The sequence below is a fragment of the Ciona robusta genome, unplaced genomic scaffold, assembly GCF_009617815.1.
Source record: "Ciona robusta unplaced genomic scaffold, ASM961781v2 AP042727.1".
NCBI lineage: Eukaryota > Metazoa > Chordata > Ascidiacea > Phlebobranchia > Cionidae > Ciona > Ciona robusta.
This window is the reverse complement of record NW_028323106.1, coordinates 35,880-53,721: the sequence shown is the minus strand read 5'-3', so window position 1 is coordinate 53,721 and position 17,842 is coordinate 35,880. Positions and strand designations below refer to the sequence as shown.

At 33.7% G+C, this 17,842-nt stretch overlaps 4 protein-coding genes across 4 annotated transcripts; 2 read left to right on the top strand and 2 right to left on the bottom strand.

Annotated features, from left to right (window-relative positions):
* Nucleotides 1-928: 928 nt before the first annotated feature.
* Nucleotides 929-5,122, top strand: LOC149724582 (polyglutamylase complex subunit TTLL1-like). Its single transcript, XM_089893120.1, is given in 10 exon segments — nucleotides 929-1,083; nucleotides 1,206-1,221; nucleotides 1,224-1,287; nucleotides 1,516-1,645; nucleotides 2,182-2,313; nucleotides 2,692-2,818; nucleotides 2,821-2,860; nucleotides 3,067-3,258; nucleotides 4,057-4,246; nucleotides 4,387-5,122. Coding segments are annotated over 10 exon segments (1,305 nt in total). The 5' UTR covers nucleotides 929-1,002; the 3' UTR covers nucleotides 4,720-5,122.
* LOC149724581 (peptidyl-prolyl cis-trans isomerase FKBP1A-like) lies at nucleotides 5,119-7,463 on the bottom strand. The gene is made up of 4 exons (XM_089893118.1): nucleotides 7,262-7,463; nucleotides 5,815-5,862; nucleotides 5,612-5,724; nucleotides 5,119-5,533 (listed from the first exon to the last, which is right to left on the bottom strand). Exons 1-4 carry the CDS (start codon nucleotides 7,296-7,298, stop codon nucleotides 5,405-5,407), a joined length of 327 nt encoding a protein of 108 aa, XP_089749244.1. The 5' UTR covers nucleotides 7,299-7,463; the 3' UTR covers nucleotides 5,119-5,404.
* A 166-nt stretch (nucleotides 7,464-7,629) lies between these two features.
* Nucleotides 7,630-8,556, top strand: LOC149724580 (EF-hand calcium-binding domain-containing protein 9-like). Its single transcript, XM_089893117.1, has 3 exons — nucleotides 7,630-7,987; nucleotides 8,113-8,286; nucleotides 8,355-8,556. Exons 1-3 carry the CDS (start codon nucleotides 7,745-7,747, stop codon nucleotides 8,532-8,534), a joined length of 597 nt encoding a protein of 198 aa, XP_089749243.1. The 5' UTR covers nucleotides 7,630-7,744; the 3' UTR covers nucleotides 8,535-8,556.
* Nucleotides 8,557-9,333: 777 nt separating this feature from the next.
* Nucleotides 9,334-17,518, bottom strand: LOC149724579 (DBH-like monooxygenase protein 1 homolog). Its single transcript, XM_089893110.1, has 23 exons — nucleotides 17,372-17,518; nucleotides 17,140-17,242; nucleotides 16,898-17,067; nucleotides 16,668-16,762; nucleotides 16,189-16,345; nucleotides 15,939-16,069; nucleotides 15,297-15,399; nucleotides 15,039-15,137; nucleotides 14,292-14,567; nucleotides 14,065-14,175; nucleotides 13,621-13,773; nucleotides 13,308-13,401; nucleotides 12,712-12,890; nucleotides 12,366-12,440; nucleotides 12,194-12,298; nucleotides 11,848-11,950; nucleotides 11,499-11,668; nucleotides 11,185-11,279; nucleotides 10,942-11,098; nucleotides 10,702-10,832; nucleotides 10,335-10,431; nucleotides 9,990-10,097; nucleotides 9,334-9,720 (listed from the first exon to the last, which is right to left on the bottom strand). The coding sequence occupies exons 1-23, from the start codon at nucleotides 17,429-17,431 to the stop codon at nucleotides 9,469-9,471; spliced, it is 3,024 nt and encodes a 1,007-aa protein (XP_089749236.1). The 5' UTR covers nucleotides 17,432-17,518; the 3' UTR covers nucleotides 9,334-9,468.
* Between the last annotated feature and the right edge of the window lie 324 nt (nucleotides 17,519-17,842).

Sequence of the window (17,842 nt, the reverse complement as noted above, 5' to 3'; positions counted from 1 at the left end):
GTCAACGAGTCTAAATAGCTAACAAAGTTCTAGGTTTCAATCTTTTTTCGAAACTTATCACGCATACCTATAAACTGCTAAGGTTAATCACATAAAGAAACAACTTTCACAAAACGAAGTTTAGTATCGTTTAAAAAGGTTAGCTCAGTAATACTTAACAAGTTGTGAAAATATTAAAAAATAAATGCGCGAATTAAGGTTAAAAAAACTGTATAATTAGCCTGCGGAGAAAAATAAACCATACCCCTGGCTCGTCTTGTTGTGACAAGCTGACTTGAAAATAAAATAATTCCAACTGCGGCAAAAACTAAACATTTCATGTTTACTTATAGATATTTAAATTCAATATGATTTGCCTGCTTCGACATACAGCAGCGAACAAACATGCTGCTCTGTATAATTTAAATTCAGTTCAGAAATTTCAGGATGCGTGTAATTTTTCCTGGCAAAGAAAAAAAGTGTCTGCTGTAACTCCATATAATGCAAGTTCTCACTACGTCGCGATGATATGATTCGAAGCAAGTGTTTCTAAGATCATCTAAATTATAATTCTACGGTTGGTAAAGGGTTACCGGTTTAAAAACATCAATGATTCACGTCACTTAGAGCTTTGGCTCAGTCAAATCTAATATAGCCTAATTAAGTGGTCCAGGTGGTCGGCGAAATTTGATGACCAAGACTGACAGGCAATAATTTAAACTGGCACTTGCTTAAACACATTTGGCCAACGTACGTGGAATGAGATTACTAAGATTACAAGTTTCTTTTTCGCATATCAGGCGCATTTTAAATAGTACGTTTTGCTAAAGTCTTACTCATAACGGGTCCCCAAACATGCGATCAGAATAAGATTTCTATAGTAAGTGTTTTCGTTTTTAAGCGTGGTACGTTGGCAACAAAGAAAAAATTAAACTTTACAAACAAAGATTTAAAATTCGTTTTATTTAATAGATCTACAACCTAATAACACTTAAGGTTATTTTACATTGATGAATTTATAAAATGAGTGGTAAAACCAAGTATGCTACGGATTTAGAAAAATCTGTTCTTGTGAACAATTTTGAAAAAAGAGGATGGACACAGGTTATTTCTATATTTGCATTTATTTTCAAATTAAAACTTCATGAATATTGGAATTGTGTTTACATTTATTCCCATGAATATTTTGTCTAAAAATTGTTTTAATATCTTTCTATACATCCTAGGTATCTGCTGATGAAGATTGAACTTTTATTGGACGAATGTTAATACTACAAGAAACATTTTCAGCCTTGAAAATGGTTACAGGTATTTTAAAAACTGTTTAGTTTATTATTTTATGTCGTGTAACACTACTTCAACCTAGTGGTTGCAAATAGGCTCGCCAAATTGTCAACCATACAGAAAAAAGTATCACCTACTAAGTTAAAAACGTTTTAACTCAAGAATATCCAAGTTATAATGTTGCCCCGCCATAGAAAGATAAGTTACATTTATTCATCAACAAAAAAGTTAATGTAGCAATAATTTTGCCAGATTATCGGACGATCAAATAATAAACCACTTCCCCAACCACTATGAACTGACACGTAAAGACCTCATGGTAAAAAACATAAAAAGATTCCGAAAGGATTTAGATAAAGAAGGACATCCACTTGCGGAAAAGGTTTGGTTGCTACACTGAATATTCTAATTTAATAATTTCTTATGTGTTTTCTGAGCTGTAACTGCCTGATTGTGAGCTTATGTTTTGTAAAATATGTTGGTCTGCATTTTTACACCTTTATGAAGAAAGTATGTAACATTTGGTTTTCCCTGAAATCAAGAAATTTTGGGCACAGGACGTTTGTAATGAATCATGTGTTTTAAATTCTAATAAGTACAGGGAATATTCAGTTTGACTCGGTGCAAATAAATTGTTAAAATATACTTCTTACAAAAATCAAATCTTCTAATTTGTATACAGAAGGCAGCTAAATTATCCCCAAACTAAAGTCACGTATAAAAAGTTTAAGAAGCCAAAGATACCAAAAACATTACATACATTGTTAATATTCTAGCCAAAAGCCATATTTGTCTACAAAAAGCCATGGACATAAAGCCGTATTTGGCAGAATCTGATGTTTTAGTTTCATATGAATACATTTGGTGCAAATAAAATCATGTAAACTAACACACAAAATATTTTAATATTTCACACAGGATGAACTGGGCCGATATATTTACCTTGATTCAATACCTGTCACGTTCCTTCTACCTGCTGATTACAATCTCTTTGTTGAAGAATTCCGAAAAAATCCCTCAAGTACCTGGATTATGAAACCATGTGGAAAAGTATGAAGTTACTAACTTATTTTAAAAATTCTATTACAGTATTAGAGTTCAGTCCTTATTGTGTACAAAATTTTTAATTGAATGTATATACTGTTGTTTTTTTTGTCCTAATCGTGTCATAAGTGTAATAAAAGTTCAGATTTTGATAAACTTAAGTATTTGGCACATCACTACACACTTGAAACTTTGTTAAACCCAACCCAAGCTCCTAAATGTATTTTTGCCAGGTAACATTATAAATGCACAAAGTATAATAGAATAGTTGGCTTGTAATGTCTTAACTATCACAACCCAGGAATCGCTCTATTAAAAAAAAATAACATCTCACTATAGGAAGTTAAAAAAATTGCTATGTTTGACATTTTCCTTTCACTTTAGGCAAGAGGAATTGGCATTTTTCTCATAAACAAACTTTCTCAAATCAAGAAATGGTCACGAGACAGTCGTACCTCATCGTTTGCTCCACCTAGTGCTAGGGATGCGTACGTTATTTCCCGATACATCGATAACCGCTGTTGATTGGGGGAAAAAAGTTCGACCTTCGAATGTAAATATATTATTGATGTTAAGATAAACCGTAAATTTCAGTATGTTAATAGAGAAAACACCATACAGTTCAGAAAACAAAAATTGAAAAACATTTTAGTTTTACTACCTTTTTGGTACAAGTGATAAATCAAATCTAAGGCTATAGTTTTGAGTTGTGCATGATTATGGATAGTTACAAACTACTAAAGTAATTCTTTTGTTTAGGTACGTCTTGGTAACCTCATATCGGCCGTTAAAATGTTACATGTATCGGTTGGGATTCTGTCGTTTTTGCACAGTGAAGTACACACAGAGCAGCAATGAACTTGACAATATGTTTGTGCATTTAACTAATGTTTCCATACAAAAGCATGGAGAGGAATACAATCCTGTGCATGGTGGAAAGTGGACTATAAGGTTTAGAATCTACAAAAAAAATTTCCTGGTTATGATGTTTTTAAACGAAAAATCAATTTTTATTATTAATGGTGTATAGATAGACTCATCAAGCGTAAATCTAGAGACTATGAACCTTTTCAAGACAACAGTATTTAAATTTATTTAGTTATATCACTGACATTTCTTGAAGTGACCTAAAGAGCTTATATTTGCCAGACCACCAAAACATTTAAAGAGGTGTAACAGTGACGTCTAAAACATTTTTTAAGTGCTTCTTTAAAATAATTGGTTTTATAAATCAGCCTAGTAAGACTATCTGTGCACTGGTTATAAAAATGACATCAGTTTTTCTTTGTGCGAATATGATTTTGGCAACATATCCAGTGGAACTATTTTTACCCTAAGAACATAGCCATGGCTAACATTTTGTCTCCCAGGTAATGTCTGGTTTTTTTACATTACACAAAACATATATGCCAATTAGAATAAATTAAACCTTATGTTTTAGTATTTGTAAGTGTGCAAATAAATACTTTTTAACGCAAAATAGGCATTTCCTATGCCATATACTACAACAAGGGGCAGATACAAGGGTGGGGTCAGGACCCCACCTTTGAATATTATTCTTTTTTTTAAATTAAAAAATATTTTTAAAAAATATAAACACCCCTGACAGAAAATAAAATGTAAGGTATGGTTTTCTAAATTTTTTAATACCTATTTTTTAGAAATGGCCTTTCTTGGTAAATATCTTCATACTTTTTACCTGTTCATTTTTCTCCCCTTATGCTAATTGAAGTATGTTGATTGTTTCAGCAATTTGCGTCTTTATTTGGAAGGCACCAGAGGAAAATCTGTTACAGACAAGTTGTTTGATGAAATTAACTGGTTGACTGTCATGTCATTAAAAGCAGTATCTGGATCAATGGCCAATGATCGGCACTGCTTCGAAGTTTATGGTTATGACATCATAATAGATGACAAACTAAAACCATGGCTAATTGAAGTGAGTTTTCAAGATAAAAAATAAACATTACAGTTAACAACAGTTTTTATACAGTTTTCACCACACTAAATCGATGTTTGTCTTTCACAAATGATAAAATAAGTAGAAGCAATGTTTGCTCTTTATACAACTTGTTTCAGGTGAATGCATCACCTTCACTTTCATCAACAACAGCCAACGACAGAATCATGAAATATAATCTTATGAATGACACAATAAACGTTGTTGCTCCTGGAGGAGAAGTTCCCGATGTGAGATGGAACAAGATTCCACCACGTGATGCTTACGGACATTATGATCTCCTTTATGATGAGGAGCTTGCGCATCAGCAGAATGAGGGTGGGGTTGGAGGAGCAACCTCTGGTGGAGGAGCAGTGGGAGAAAGAGACTCACGATCTCGAGGACTTCTGGGTGGGGTTGGAGGAATACGAGCAAGAGACCACAGTCGAAATCGCGCCACAACGTGGAAGTAATGTCAGAATCATTAAATGCTGTATAAGGTGACCATTTAAATGAAGTTCAGATTTTCTTGATGTGCAAGTGGACCTTCAATTATTGATCTGCCTTTTACAAATGTAACACTTTATAAACCAGTATATGACTCACTTATTTAAAAAAAAAACGCCTGTTTTAAATATATAGTACATTCATTATGCATCATATTAAATGCAATGCATTTTTTTATATGGAAGACTAGTTTCCATTTAACTGTTTTAAAAAGCACAACAGTTGGCTGCATATTATAAATTCCTTTTTTCTTATAATAATATAAGTTTTATTTTTTTAAGCAATAGATCAACCTTAAAAAAATGGCCGTAAAAAAACCATAATGTAGCTACTAACAGTGCAAGTTAAAACATGAAACGAAACAATGGAGTCATGTGGTTTATTGTTACTTCCAGTGCAAGGTCCCATTTAATGAATAACACTGCAGCATTTCACTTTGAACAAGTTGTGATGCTACAGGGCCAACAAACATTACAACAATGAAACCAAGTCATGATATTGTATGTACTGCTACCATTCTGGGTAAATGTAACAGTAATTGTACAGAAACGAATATTTTACTATGTGGTGTAAAAAACAGAACTATATATGTCAGACAATTAGATTTGCAACAGAATACATAAGCAAATCCGCATTCAATGTGAATGAAATTTACTCTACACCTAAAAGCTCCACATCAAATATGAGAGTAGCATTAGGTGGAATAACACCACCAATGCCCTTCGAACCATATGCATAATCAGGAGAGCAAGTTAGTGTTGCCCTCTCTCCTACAGACATCTGCAAACACAAGTAATTGTTTAAATTACATCATTAACAATGAATATATCAGAAAAAATCTCAAAAAGTGTTAATAACCTGGATAACCCCCTCATCCCATCCTCTAATTACTTGTCCACATCCAATTTTAAATGTAAATGGCTTGTTACGATCTCGAGATGAATCAAACTTTTTTCCACTTTCTAAGGTTCCTGAGGGAAAAATATATTAGTTACATCATGTGGAAATAGGGAGAAAAACTGCAGGAGTCTATTGCATCAGTATATGTACCAAGACAATACCTGTATAATGAACTTTAACTGTTTGATTTGCTTTAGGGAAAGTTGTTCCTGTATAATTAAAAGAATGAAATGTTAACAGTGTCACATCAAGCTATGTGGTGGTTTGTTCAAGTAAAAATATTTAAAGAAATATGGTTTCAGATACCCAACCGCCAAAAGTGTTTTGTTTCTTTTTTCTAAAATTTTAAGTTCAAAGATTTACTGCTAAGCAAAAAGCGAAAGTTTTGTACCTCCTTAAGTAATTTTTAGCTGGTGGCCACCTTAAATTTTTTTTCAAAGTGTTCCTTGGGTCTCACTGATACCCACTGTTCAATTTTTTTTGAAAAAACTTGGGCGTTTGTGTCGAAAATTAACATTGAAAGTGTGCGAAATCATGCAGCGCCACCGTATTTTTTACACGAGCTATCATGAATTAAACAAATGTTAAAATATCACATCATAAAATGCGTATTGTTATGTTTGATTTCTATGTTAAAACAGTGCGAAAAAACAAGGCTATAAAGTCCTGCAACGTATGTAATATATAGTAGTATGGGGGAAGATGGGACACCTTTTCAATCTATTTTCTCCTACATTTTAGTAGTAAACAAAGAACATTCAAAGAATTATAAAACCTTGTCCTCGTGACTTTCATAGACCGTTGTTAATTGTTTAAAACACGATCAGGACATTTATATATTTTGTGCTGAAGGTGTCCCATCTTCCCCCACCCCACTATTGTGACAAAACAGACTGCGATTGTGACATAATAAACCGTTAACCTTACGCAAATCAGACGAATTACGGTGGTGAAGCATGTTTTCGCGCAGTTTCAAAGTTAGATTTCGACACACACGCCCAACTTTTTCGAAAAAAAAATTAGACAGCAGTTATCAGTGGGGGCTATAGAACATTTTGAAACCAAAACTTCATGTGGCCACCAGCTAAAGGTTTAACCCTACTTCTTCCATAGTCCCATGTAATTTATTCCACATTTAATATGCTTTAACATGTACATTGGATTTTATTCAAAATGCGAAATACCAGCCTAACAATCACACAATAGAACATTGACCAATTTGCAAGTGTAGGATTATGCACTGCTGTATGACAATAGTTCGCCTTATTGTAGTTTCATGACATGCAGTTATTATACACTTACATTTAATTAAGGGAAGGACACCAAATGGCGGTAACCCGTTTTGCAGGAAAGTGGTGGGATTGCCAGTGTTAAAAAAGCGCATACTATATTATAAAAGCAACATTGGATATACACGCAAATTCTTGCAAAAAAACTTTCAGAAATCGACGCTACAAAATTTTGTGAAAAAATATCAAATATCATGTGCACAAAAAATGTTCAATATAGGCCCAAACAATTTGTTCATTAAATTCCATGTAACGGAACATTTAAAAGCAATATTGCATCACACTAAAATAGAGAAATAAAAACATCGCCGCAACTTACCATTTCCTTCCTTGATGACTTTTTTATCAATACCCATTTCAGATTATGTTTCAATCTCTTGAATAGCTAAAATCTATAAAACATATACAAGTTAACGGTATTTTGTATATCTAATCCACTAAGGGCTTTTTCTTGTGCTTCTTGTACTACGCTGAGTGTGCCTTATACACATTCTTCAGAGGACTTTTAGTTTTTATTTATAACAAATTTCAGATTAATTTGTTAAAAGAATTGCCGAGACCTCATTTCCAGCACACCGGCGAAGTGTGGCCACGCCACGTGATCGAAAGGGCGCGCCTGAATCACCAATCATAAATATCTTATATATCGTTGCAATCCTCATCCTTACGACGATTTCCTCACCCAATCAGGAAAATGTGGTGAACTATTACTTCACAATTGCCTTTATATTGCCGAGCAACATACCACAGCAAATTGTATCTGTCATTTACAGACATTGGTTTAGCAGCTGCAACAGGAGACATGAAAGTCAAATCAAACCTGCTCGAGTACTTGCACCTGGATCGGTCGTTTAGTCTACTTACTGTCAAAAACACAAGGCTTGTCTTGGAATATTTTAATTTTCTTGACGTCCACAAGAAAGGAAAACTGAATGACATTCAATTTTATCAATTTCTACGCCATGTAACGAATCTGGACAAAAGACAAATCTTCCTGGTTCTAGACATGCTTGACCAACAAGCCACAGGGTACATACGCTTCCAGGTAAAGAATCGTTACAGTATTTAGTTAGTTAGAAAAACAAACACAAGTGATACATAACCCGAAGTTAATACTTAAATAACCCGAACACTAGTTGTTAAAATTTTTAAACGTTTTTCAATGTACAGGAATTTTACTTACTGGTCTGCATTCTTATTGCATTGAAAGATCGCGTAGAAAAGCAATTCATATTTCGCCACTCTAAACTTGTATTTGAAATAATGGACGAAGATGGGGGTGGGACAATATCCGCAGATGAATTTGGTCAATATGGTTTTCTGTTCAACCTTAAAGATCATTCGGTATCTATAAAGTTGTACAACTAAATTATTTGTTAAGGTGGGTTTACATTTTGTTTGATCGGTTTCAGGTGCAAGACATTTTCTTCGAGTTTGACGTTTCCGGAGACGAAGAACTTGACTACAAAGAATTTAAAATGTTCGCAATGGCATGTATAGACAAACAAAAAGAACTAGACGAAAAGAAAAAAGAGCGAATGTTAAAAGATTTGGATACGGTTCGAGAAGATATTGCGGCAGATTTAGACTGAATAAACAAAAATAGGCACACCTTTTTATTGCGTCTAGCAAAACTATAGTAGTCTAGGGCGGGACAAGACAGTACACCTTTAGTACATTACATCCAAATATCCTAATCGTATTGCAAAGAATTAACAACGGTTTAGAGAAGTCGTGGGATGCGGTTTTATAATTATTTGGATGTTCATTTGTTTACTATCAAATGGGACGAGGAAATAGAATGAAAGGGTGTTTCACCTTTTCTCACCCAGCTACTATATAGTAAGTTGAATACGTTGACTTTTAAAATTATTTAACGACTTTGTAAAAAAATCATTAGCCATTTCCGAGATACCGCCAAAAGAAAATCGTTAGCACGCCATTTTTCATTTAAAGAGATAGGCCGCGCACAATTTAGAAGCACCAGTGGTAGTGACGTCACCAGTGAAAATGTAAGTGACGATATCTGGAAATCGTATCGTTTTGAACGGAAAAAAATTAGAATGGTAGATTTAGCTCAGTAAAGACTATCTGCACACCAATTATAAAATTTGACTTCGCAGTTGTCCTTTAACTTCCACCTTATTTGGCCCGCTATAAATACGGATGTTCAAGGGCTTTAGCCTAGAGTAACCCGCGAGACCTCGCCTGTATAAAGGTAAAAGGTGGTGGCTAGTGAGCTATCTGCGAAATCCCTATTGTACGATATATATTCTGATAAACACTTCAGTGCTATCTATATTGCGTTTGGGTTCTAACATTCGTAACATTTAACGTCTAATTCTGCATCATACACCTTAACAGATATTCAATAAAATATACAGTTGTAAATTAGGTTTTCAATAGTTTTTTTTTTGTACTTGGCAAGAAAATGTTCTTGCATCTGCCAACAACAACAATTAGTTCAAATTAAAGAGTTTAGTCGAGTAAGATCCAAAGAAATGCAGATTTTCTTGTGCAGTCGAATTATTGAAATGCAAAAATCATAATCAGAAGTGCAACTATGGATAAGATAGAACTCTCTAGTGAAGCTGCTGAATCTGTAGTTGTCTCCACAGCCATTTCTAGAGTGGTTGTTTCCATTATCACTGTAGTCGTATCTACAAGACAGATGTCCAATGCATCACCAGACGTCGCCCCAGTGCGGGGATCGCTGCATCTTTGAACAGGTTCCTCGTAAGGAACGTCAATTTGGGCTTCTTGTTGCAAAATCGGAACCTAGTAAAGACCACTTTGTTTCTAAGCACGCTCTATCTTGAGTCACATACATGTTAGACCTTGTTTTACTAGAACAATATCCACACATGTAACTTTTAACCACTGGCTTGTCCAGCAATATCAAGTAAGTTCACTTTCACCTAAGATTTAAAACTAAATGTGGCATGTACAATCACACTAAACGATGTGTGATGCCTTTTTGCATTATTCAAGCTTCTCAACATTCTTTTAAAAACAAATTAAAGAAAAGGTAAAGATAATATACTAACATCTTCAATGGGGTAAAAACCATTATCCGTTTTTGTACAGTATTGGTAGTGTTGCATGTCATGTGTTGCTTGCTCAAAATCCTTGATTTTGGCTTCATCCCAATTCAACTGTAATAAAACAAATTTAGAAATCATAGTTTTGTGAACATGCAAGTTATTTGTTGATGTATAAGGGTTGTACAAGTTAAAATTTATATATCGATAAAGACAAAAATAAAGCATTCCAAGTGGTACATAGATAAGTTCTTCATACTTTTGAAAATCAATCTGCTTTTTTTCCGATGTTTTTATATAATGAGGTATGTCTCTATGTTATGACTTAACATTGATTTAGATTTGACATACCGAATCAATGTAATCTCCCAATACAACTCCTGCAAGTGATTCTGGGCGAACAATTCTTTCGTCATAAACTGTTTCATATGAGGAGTAATTGCCATAACTAGAACAAAATACAAATTGCTTTAAAATATAAATAGCTGGTTGGTATGTCACAAGTTGTTATTATACAGAAATAAGGCACACAAAAATGGGATGGATGTCTTATTATTTTTAATTTAAGATGGTAACAAAAACTAACCATTCTTGGTAACAAGACTGCTGGTCACTGCAGTGATCGGTTGGAAATTCTTTAGTTAAGTTTTAAAAATAGGTACAATCAACCATCGTAGCAATATAATTTAGTTACATTTACCAACTGAACCAAACTTACTCAGTTTCCTCGATTCCAAAATATTCCAACACACTAGTCATGAGAGGAGAAGTCAAACAGTAAGATGTTGTAATTTTCGGATAGTAATAAATGAATGCTTCACACATCTCCTGAGTGGTGGTTAGCCCTCCCTGTGCATTTACCAACACAAAATTGTGAACATACAGAATTAAAAAATAATGTGTATAAATGTGGCAGCAAAAAAATGGGTATTTTATAAGTTAAAAATGTTAGCCTTACCAAAGTGATTTTGGATTTGTCTCTGGTTTGATAGTTACAAATCACTTGTAAGTCGTCTCCAGCATTGATATTTTTTTCTGTTGAAAACATTCGAGTTTCCTGGTAGTTAAAATCATATGAAGCGTCCTTTGCAAGTGGTGGGAGTTCCACATTGTCTCTGAAAATTACAATTGAAACATAACGGGTGCAAAAGAAGAATTTATGCTCACAAAATGAGTAATTATACAATACATCAATGTTTACCTCAAATGCTTCAGTTCAATACCTTGGGCAGCTAAATGACCATGCAACATGATTCCAAACACATTTAGCTTGTTAGTACCAGTTGCATTCATCCCCTAAAAATAAAGTTTTAGTTATATTTATAAGGGTACAATCAAACAGCTGTGGGCTAAAAGAGAGTGTACGCATACAATTGCATATCTTTTTCAACACATGGAAAAGTATAAAATGCTAGCATTGTACAATATTTTCTATGTTGCCTATGCTCAACCATGTTCAACGGTAGAAGTCCTAGAATTAGGGCATAAGGTGGCCCTGCAGCACTACATACTTACAGCAGTTAAGCAGGGTGAAGTGCAAGTAGCAGTTGTCAAAAATGAATTGGCATGTGGTGGTAAGATGTGTCTTCTACCAGATGTCAATTGAGCAACAAGCAGAGTACCAGAGTCATAGTGCCTCAAGTCCGGAGTGTATGTTAGTCGTAACCCAGAGGAATCAATAATATCTTAAATAGCAAGAAACAATAAAACAGGTGTTATTTCTAATAAAAAATTGTTTTAAGAAAAATATATACTGTTATGAATTAAAAAAGATAGAAGATAGGACTTTATATGTAGTGTTTGTTTGCAGTGCACTGTTGAGCATTCTTATAAAAAAACAGAAGTTAATAACAAAAATGTGTACCTGGTTTAACAGTCGGATTGTCATAATGTATTTCCAGCATAACATATTTGGCAGAACTTCCATCGCCAAACACAAGTCCGGTGTGCTTAGGAAATATCACAGGCTGAAAAAATTGAAAAGTTAATATGAAAGTATAATAAGTTCTGTAGCAGAAATTCCATGCGTGGTAAATCTTTAAATGATGTTTCTTACCAACATACAATTGAATTTATAATAAATGATTGTTTTGTATGTACTGCAGTGTTTGGCAATAACCAGTTAGGAATACCATACACAACTCACTACACAAGAACAATAAAGACATACTAAAATATAAACAAATTAGGTTGATATGGTTTGGACTTACACCTCCTCCAATTGCCCAGCCCACTACTACTTGACTACAAGTTGCATAATCATCTGGCATGTTGGCAGAGTAGCATTCCTTGTTTACACCCAAATGTTCTGTAGCCTGGATTAAATAACGGTAGAGTACAATTTATCAATGGTTTGAATTAAGTTGGTTAAAAACAACTTACACCCAGACCAGAACAGAAATAAACAGTCAGGTGGTGAAGATGTTGTTCATTGCCGGGATGTAATATTGGTTCTGCCTGTAATTAAACAATTATAACCTTACTAAATTTTCAGAGTTTATATCTAGATAATGAAAAATGTTTAGTATCCAAAGTATATTCATCATATCTCTCAAAGTTATAAAATGGGTATCCTATTTGGGACTAACTATGGTGGCTTCATATACATCATTTCTCGATTGGAGTTACAGAGAAACGTTTGTGGTCGACTGGATAATTGTTTTGTTAGTAGCGGTAAACATCAGGCAATAAATACTTTATAAATACTAATGGTAACAAATTAACCCACCATGACCAAGTGATATTTCTTATCAGTTGGTATTTCAAACAAATGGCAATTGTAGTATGTAGCGACAGTGGGTAAGTGTAGATTATCAACCATAAGATCCAATGTGTGGTGAGCTTCACCTTCAGGAAATAAGGTATCATCTCCAGTTGGAATATCAATGAGAATCACGCTTTTGGTTCCTGAAATTTTTTCATTAAATAATAGTTGTGCAAGTAAACTTGAATAAATAAATAAGATTTTGATATCTTCAATTACGCCATCGAAAGACAGAATATTAGAGAAAAGTGAAAAGACTGGAACAGTATAATGACACCTGCTACAACAGGTTTATGGATAAAACAACTAAAAAACTTGTTCGTTAAAAGTGTGACGGTTACACAGTAAAACAGTACAATGTAAAAAACCATTTAGTTTAAAAACATTTAGGTTTCAAAAAATGACTCATATTGTAAGAGTCAGCTTTAAATAGAATTGATCCAAAGAACAAAAAAAAAATAAAACTACAAAAAAGAACTAGTTTATGAGGAAAAATCTTTACCAAAGGTATGAGCTATATTTTAAATTTTCATAAATTTTATGACTTATATCTCGTTTACCTCTATTCGTCTGATGATAATCGTCAGGACCAACAACATCATCACCAGCTGGATCATTGGCTCCAAAAGCCCAAATCATTTTTATTGTGTCACCCTAAAATAGAAAATATAGCATAGTGAAAATTCTTCAAGAATCAAACGTGTTGTTCTATACTGGTATTGTAAATTCACATTATAACATAGTTTGTGTGAAAAAAATTAAAATTTTGATTGTTTTTATCATTTTCGGAGGTGCGCCCATTATTTTTTACAGAAAATGTAATAGGCATGTTACTCTGCAAATACATGGGATCATGATTCAATAACAACTCACTGTTATTGGCCGATCGTAATCAGCTTCACACGCAGGTATCTGGCGAACAAATTTAATAACAGTCCAACCATCGCATTCATAACCAGCAAGGAATTCCACATTTTGTTCTGGATCCTTTGGTGGGTACGTATTGGAATCTTGTCCATGTCGATCCTATGGTGTATACAGCAAAATTAAACAATGGTACTTACAACACATTTATGATCTGCCGTCGTAGCACACTTACGGGCAGTTGATCACAAATGAGTTGTCGAATAGTCAGCCATACATAAAACAAAAATATCCCCAAAAATATATAAGTTATGTGCAAATAAGTCCGATAAAAAAGAACAAAATTACTTAAAATAGTAAATAAAGGGAACCTTAGTGTAAAAGAAGATTTTACATGTCTTGTTTTAACTGGATTCTACAGCATTGCATTTAAGGATAAGAACAAATAGTTACCGTTATATAAGCTGTGCCCTCTTTAACCCAACCAATATAAATGTCTGCGTCGATCATTCCTCCATTAGGGGATAACCCTATTCCAAACCAGCCAGTTGTTTGACCATGCATCTGAAATATAAAAAAAAATTATATTTTATATTCATATTTTATGTATAGAAACACAGAGTTACTTCAAGCATTATTTAACAGGTTAAAGATTAGATTTATACTTTGGTACTTCTAACCTCAAAGGTAATATGGGTGTCGTTGTAGTTCCAATACAATTTTAAAAGTCCATCTGTATCAAGTACAATGTTGTGTGGAAATGGCTCTGTAGGTTCTGGGTCAATTACTGGTGGAAGTTTCGTTTGTACTGTAGTTGGTTGTAATGTTGTGGAAGGATCAACTTGACATCCATCAAAAACTTCATCCACTGTGGTTCCCACTGATGGTTCTGAGCAATTCTCCACAGGTTGTATGTATGGCTCATCAATTTTATGAGGATACAAATAAAATTTGGACTGAAAAAAATTATAAGACCAATATTAGAACTTTCCTGTCCACCCTATGAAAATATCATTCGGCCTGTGGTATACTGGTTTGAGCACCTGCCTGTAACCCAGAGGTAATAGTTCGTCGCTGCTACCATTGTGGGCATATGTGTTCTGGGCAAGATACTTAACGGCAATCGCACTAACCCAGTGGTCACTAATGGGTTGTCCAAACTAACCGCCATAAAAAAAGTGAAAAAATAATTATCACCCACAAAGTAACATACATGGTAACTTGTAAGTTGGCACAAGGTGTATCAAACAGAACACCCATGTTACAACAACTGTCGTTTTCCCACCACGTGAGGATAAAGTATGTTACATTCATATAACGAAATCAAAAAATCCAAACTGTAACTCATGCAACCATGAACAACTGTAACACATTCAACCTATATAACATATCTAATATTTATTATAATGTTAAAACATGAAACTTACATTAGATGGTACACCGTTGGGACCCAGGCAATTTTGTATCAGAAGCATTTTATTTGCAGCAACACTGAAATTTTCTGCCAATTCCTGATTCCAGTCGAGCTAAACATATTTTGTTTGATAGTTCATGTATTTGAATAACTTTAAAAAAAATGAAATTTAATGCTTTAAATTTAACAAAATAAAATTTAAATGTTCGTAATTTGTGTTAACAAATCACCGAATTTTACTGCGCTACAATTTAAGCATAAATAAACTTACAGAATTTATATAATCTGCAACTGTTAAGTTTGACAGTTCCTCAGGTTTAACAATTGCAAGATTCGTAAGATCTGAGTAAATTCCCTGGTTTTCTCCAATGAAACTACAAGATGCATTAACTTAAAACAAGGATTTTACTTAACACTAAGGTGGCACTTTTCTACACATAAAACTCTTGGACTGTTTTAAAAGTACTTAAAGGTTGTGTTTAGTTTGATCAACTCAAAACATATCCATCCACAAATACTAAGCAAAATGTGTAATTGATACTTTGAGCAACTAGTAATAGCAAAGTTTTAGATTGGGTATATTATAAAAAAAAACATAATTTTAAAGAATTTTACCAAGGCTGACTGCTGTGACAAAGCGGTTAGCGATTAGAGTTTACAGGTCCAAGGCGCCATGTTACTACCGATTTGGGCAAGTGTGTCCTTGGACAAAACACTAATCGGCAAGTTCTCCAACTGAACTTTATGAATTGTCTAAATTTTCAGTCATATAGATTACAAAAACTATATAAAAAAGAATCAGCGACAAAGTTACTTAAGTGGTAATATGAAGTTGTCACAAGAAGTACGAACAGAAAACTTGTTTTTTAACTACTGTTCTTGCCCATGATAATAAAATAATAAATTTAAGCACCTGACTTCTGATATTCCAAAATAGTTTAACAGGGTATTGTATTCAGCAGCTGTTTGGCAAAAGGATAGCTGCATTGCTGGATAGTAGTAAATAAACGACATGCACATTTCTTTTGTAGTATCCAGGCCACCCTAAAACAAAACAAAAAAGATTGTGTTCAGCATCATTTAAAAAGTATTAATACAATAGAAAAAAATAAAATTTTATTTTCATTTATGTTCTAGTATAACAATCACAAATTTATACTTACATAGGTCAGTTCTGTTTCATCCATGCTTTTATAGTTACATACTACTTGCATTGCATCACCCTTTTTAAACACTCTTTCCTCCTGCAGTATTCGTGTTTCTTGATAATTAAAATCATAAGATTTGTCCTCGCTTAGTGGAGGCAATTCAACTCCACCCCTAAATGAATTCAAATTAAATTTAAAAACATTATCAAGGGTGTTTTAAATTCACTCATTATCATCAGCTAATTTAATCCATTTCATTTACATAAAGTTCCATAGCTCGACATAATAACTGAGGTTTAGGTCAGATTTGTCTCATTATCCAATAATGTAGGATTTATCAGTTTCAAATTGTTTAGATTCATATCATATTAATTTAATTTTCACATATACTGCAAATGCAAGACATTACATAACCAATGCTATTATGTAAAATGCATCTACAACTTATAAGGTAATCTATGTTATTTAATGTTCAGCCACCACACTAATATTACCTAAAGTATCTTGTCTTCATACCAGTGCCAAGCAAGTGACTATGTTGCATTACACCATAAATATTGAGCTCAGTAACACCAGCATTATCCATACTCTGAAGTATATACCATTTATGTCATTAAGCTAAAACTGTTGTAAACAGCTAAGCACAGAAATTTTTTTAATCGAAGTGAATTGGGTAAAACAAGCCATGGTAAAACTATGACATGTGATAAATCAATTTTCATACCGAGCTCATACAGTTTTCTGTACAAGTACCATAGCTTAGGAATGATTGTGCTTGTGGAGGAATAATATGTTGTATCCCAGAAACAGTATGTCCCAATTCTAATATGCCAGTGTCAAACTGCCGTAGTCGCGAGGTGTATGTGATGCGAAGTCCAGATGAATCAACAACCCCTGTATACAAACACAGGTATATACAGAGAAATAAAAACGAAAAGGTTTAAATTCTGGTATGTATTTTTATACCTGCCATTGCGTTTGGATTGTCATAATGAGTTTCCATTACAACATAACGTGGCGCTCCCTCCACACCAAACACCAAACCAGTGTGCTTAGGAAAGTAAAAAGCCTGTAGTGGATACAAATCAGTTTTTCAATGATCTATAGTTTACTAAAAGTTATCATAATTGAAATTTTCTATGTACTTAAACATTAAAAGGAATTATGACCGACAATATTGTAAACTTTGATTTTTTACCCCGCCTCCAATAGCCCAAGCAAGAATGACTTTCTGACAGCTTTCTGATCCTGGAGGCATATTGGCAGTATAACATTGATCATTCGAGTTGACATGTTCAGTTGGCTAACAAATAAAACATGTTAAGCATAGTAGCTTTTATACAAACATAAAATGCATTAGTCTCTGGCAGGGCGTATACAAGGGGGGTCACGGGGGTCCGGACCCCCCCCCCCCCCTTTAAATAATTTTTTTTTTTTTTTTTTTTTTTTTTTGTAAAATGAGAACCCCTCCTCTTAAAAAAGGGTAAAGCAGTCATATCATTGTAGTTTAAAACCAATTTTACGTTATATTTTATAAAATTTATTTGAGGTCTTTAATCTAAAGTTACACTATTTTTGGTGTGAATATTTTTAGCCGGGGTTAGTATAAGGTGCTCAATCACATGTAAAAAAACTAGGGATGGGCCGAATCAGGATTCGATTAATTCGG

What these genes read in the sequence shown, in the direction of transcription:
- LOC149724581 (XM_089893118.1), bottom strand. Translation starts at nt 7,298, where the DNA reads ATGGGTATTGATAAAAAAGTCATCAAGGAAGGAAATG. An exon ending in AGTCATCAAGGAAGGAAATG is followed by an intron (nt 5,863 to 7,261) that starts GTAAGTTGCGGC and finishes TTAATTATACAG; the next exon opens with GAACAACTTTCCCTAAAGCA. An exon ending in GGGATGAGGGGGTTATCCAG is followed by an intron (nt 5,534 to 5,611) that starts GTTATTAACACT and finishes TTGTGTTTGCAG; the next exon opens with ATGTCTGTAGGAGAGAGGGC.
- LOC149724580 (XM_089893117.1), top strand. Translation starts at nt 7,745, where the DNA reads ATGAAAGTCAAATCAAACCTGCTCGAGTACTTGCACCTGGATCGGTCG. An exon ending in CAGGGTACATACGCTTCCAG is followed by an intron (nt 7,988 to 8,112) that starts GTAAAGAATCGT and finishes TTCAATGTACAG; the next exon opens with GAATTTTACTTACTGGTCTG. An exon ending in TCAACCTTAAAGATCATTCG is followed by an intron (nt 8,287 to 8,354) that starts GTATCTATAAAG and finishes GATCGGTTTCAG; the next exon opens with GTGCAAGACATTTTCTTCGA.
- LOC149724579 (XM_089893110.1), bottom strand. Translation starts at nt 17,431, where the DNA reads ATGCCTCCAGGATCAGAAAGCTGTCAGAAAGTCATTCTTGCTTGGGCT. An exon ending in ATTTCTGTTCTGGTCTGGGT is followed by an intron (nt 12,299 to 12,365) that starts GTAAGTTGTTTT and finishes TATTTAATCCAG; the next exon opens with GCTACAGAACATTTGGGTGT. An exon ending in TTTGGAATCGAGGAAACTGA is followed by an intron (nt 10,432 to 10,701) that starts GTAAGTTTGGTT and finishes ATTTTGTTCTAG; the next exon opens with TTATGGCAATTACTCCTCAT.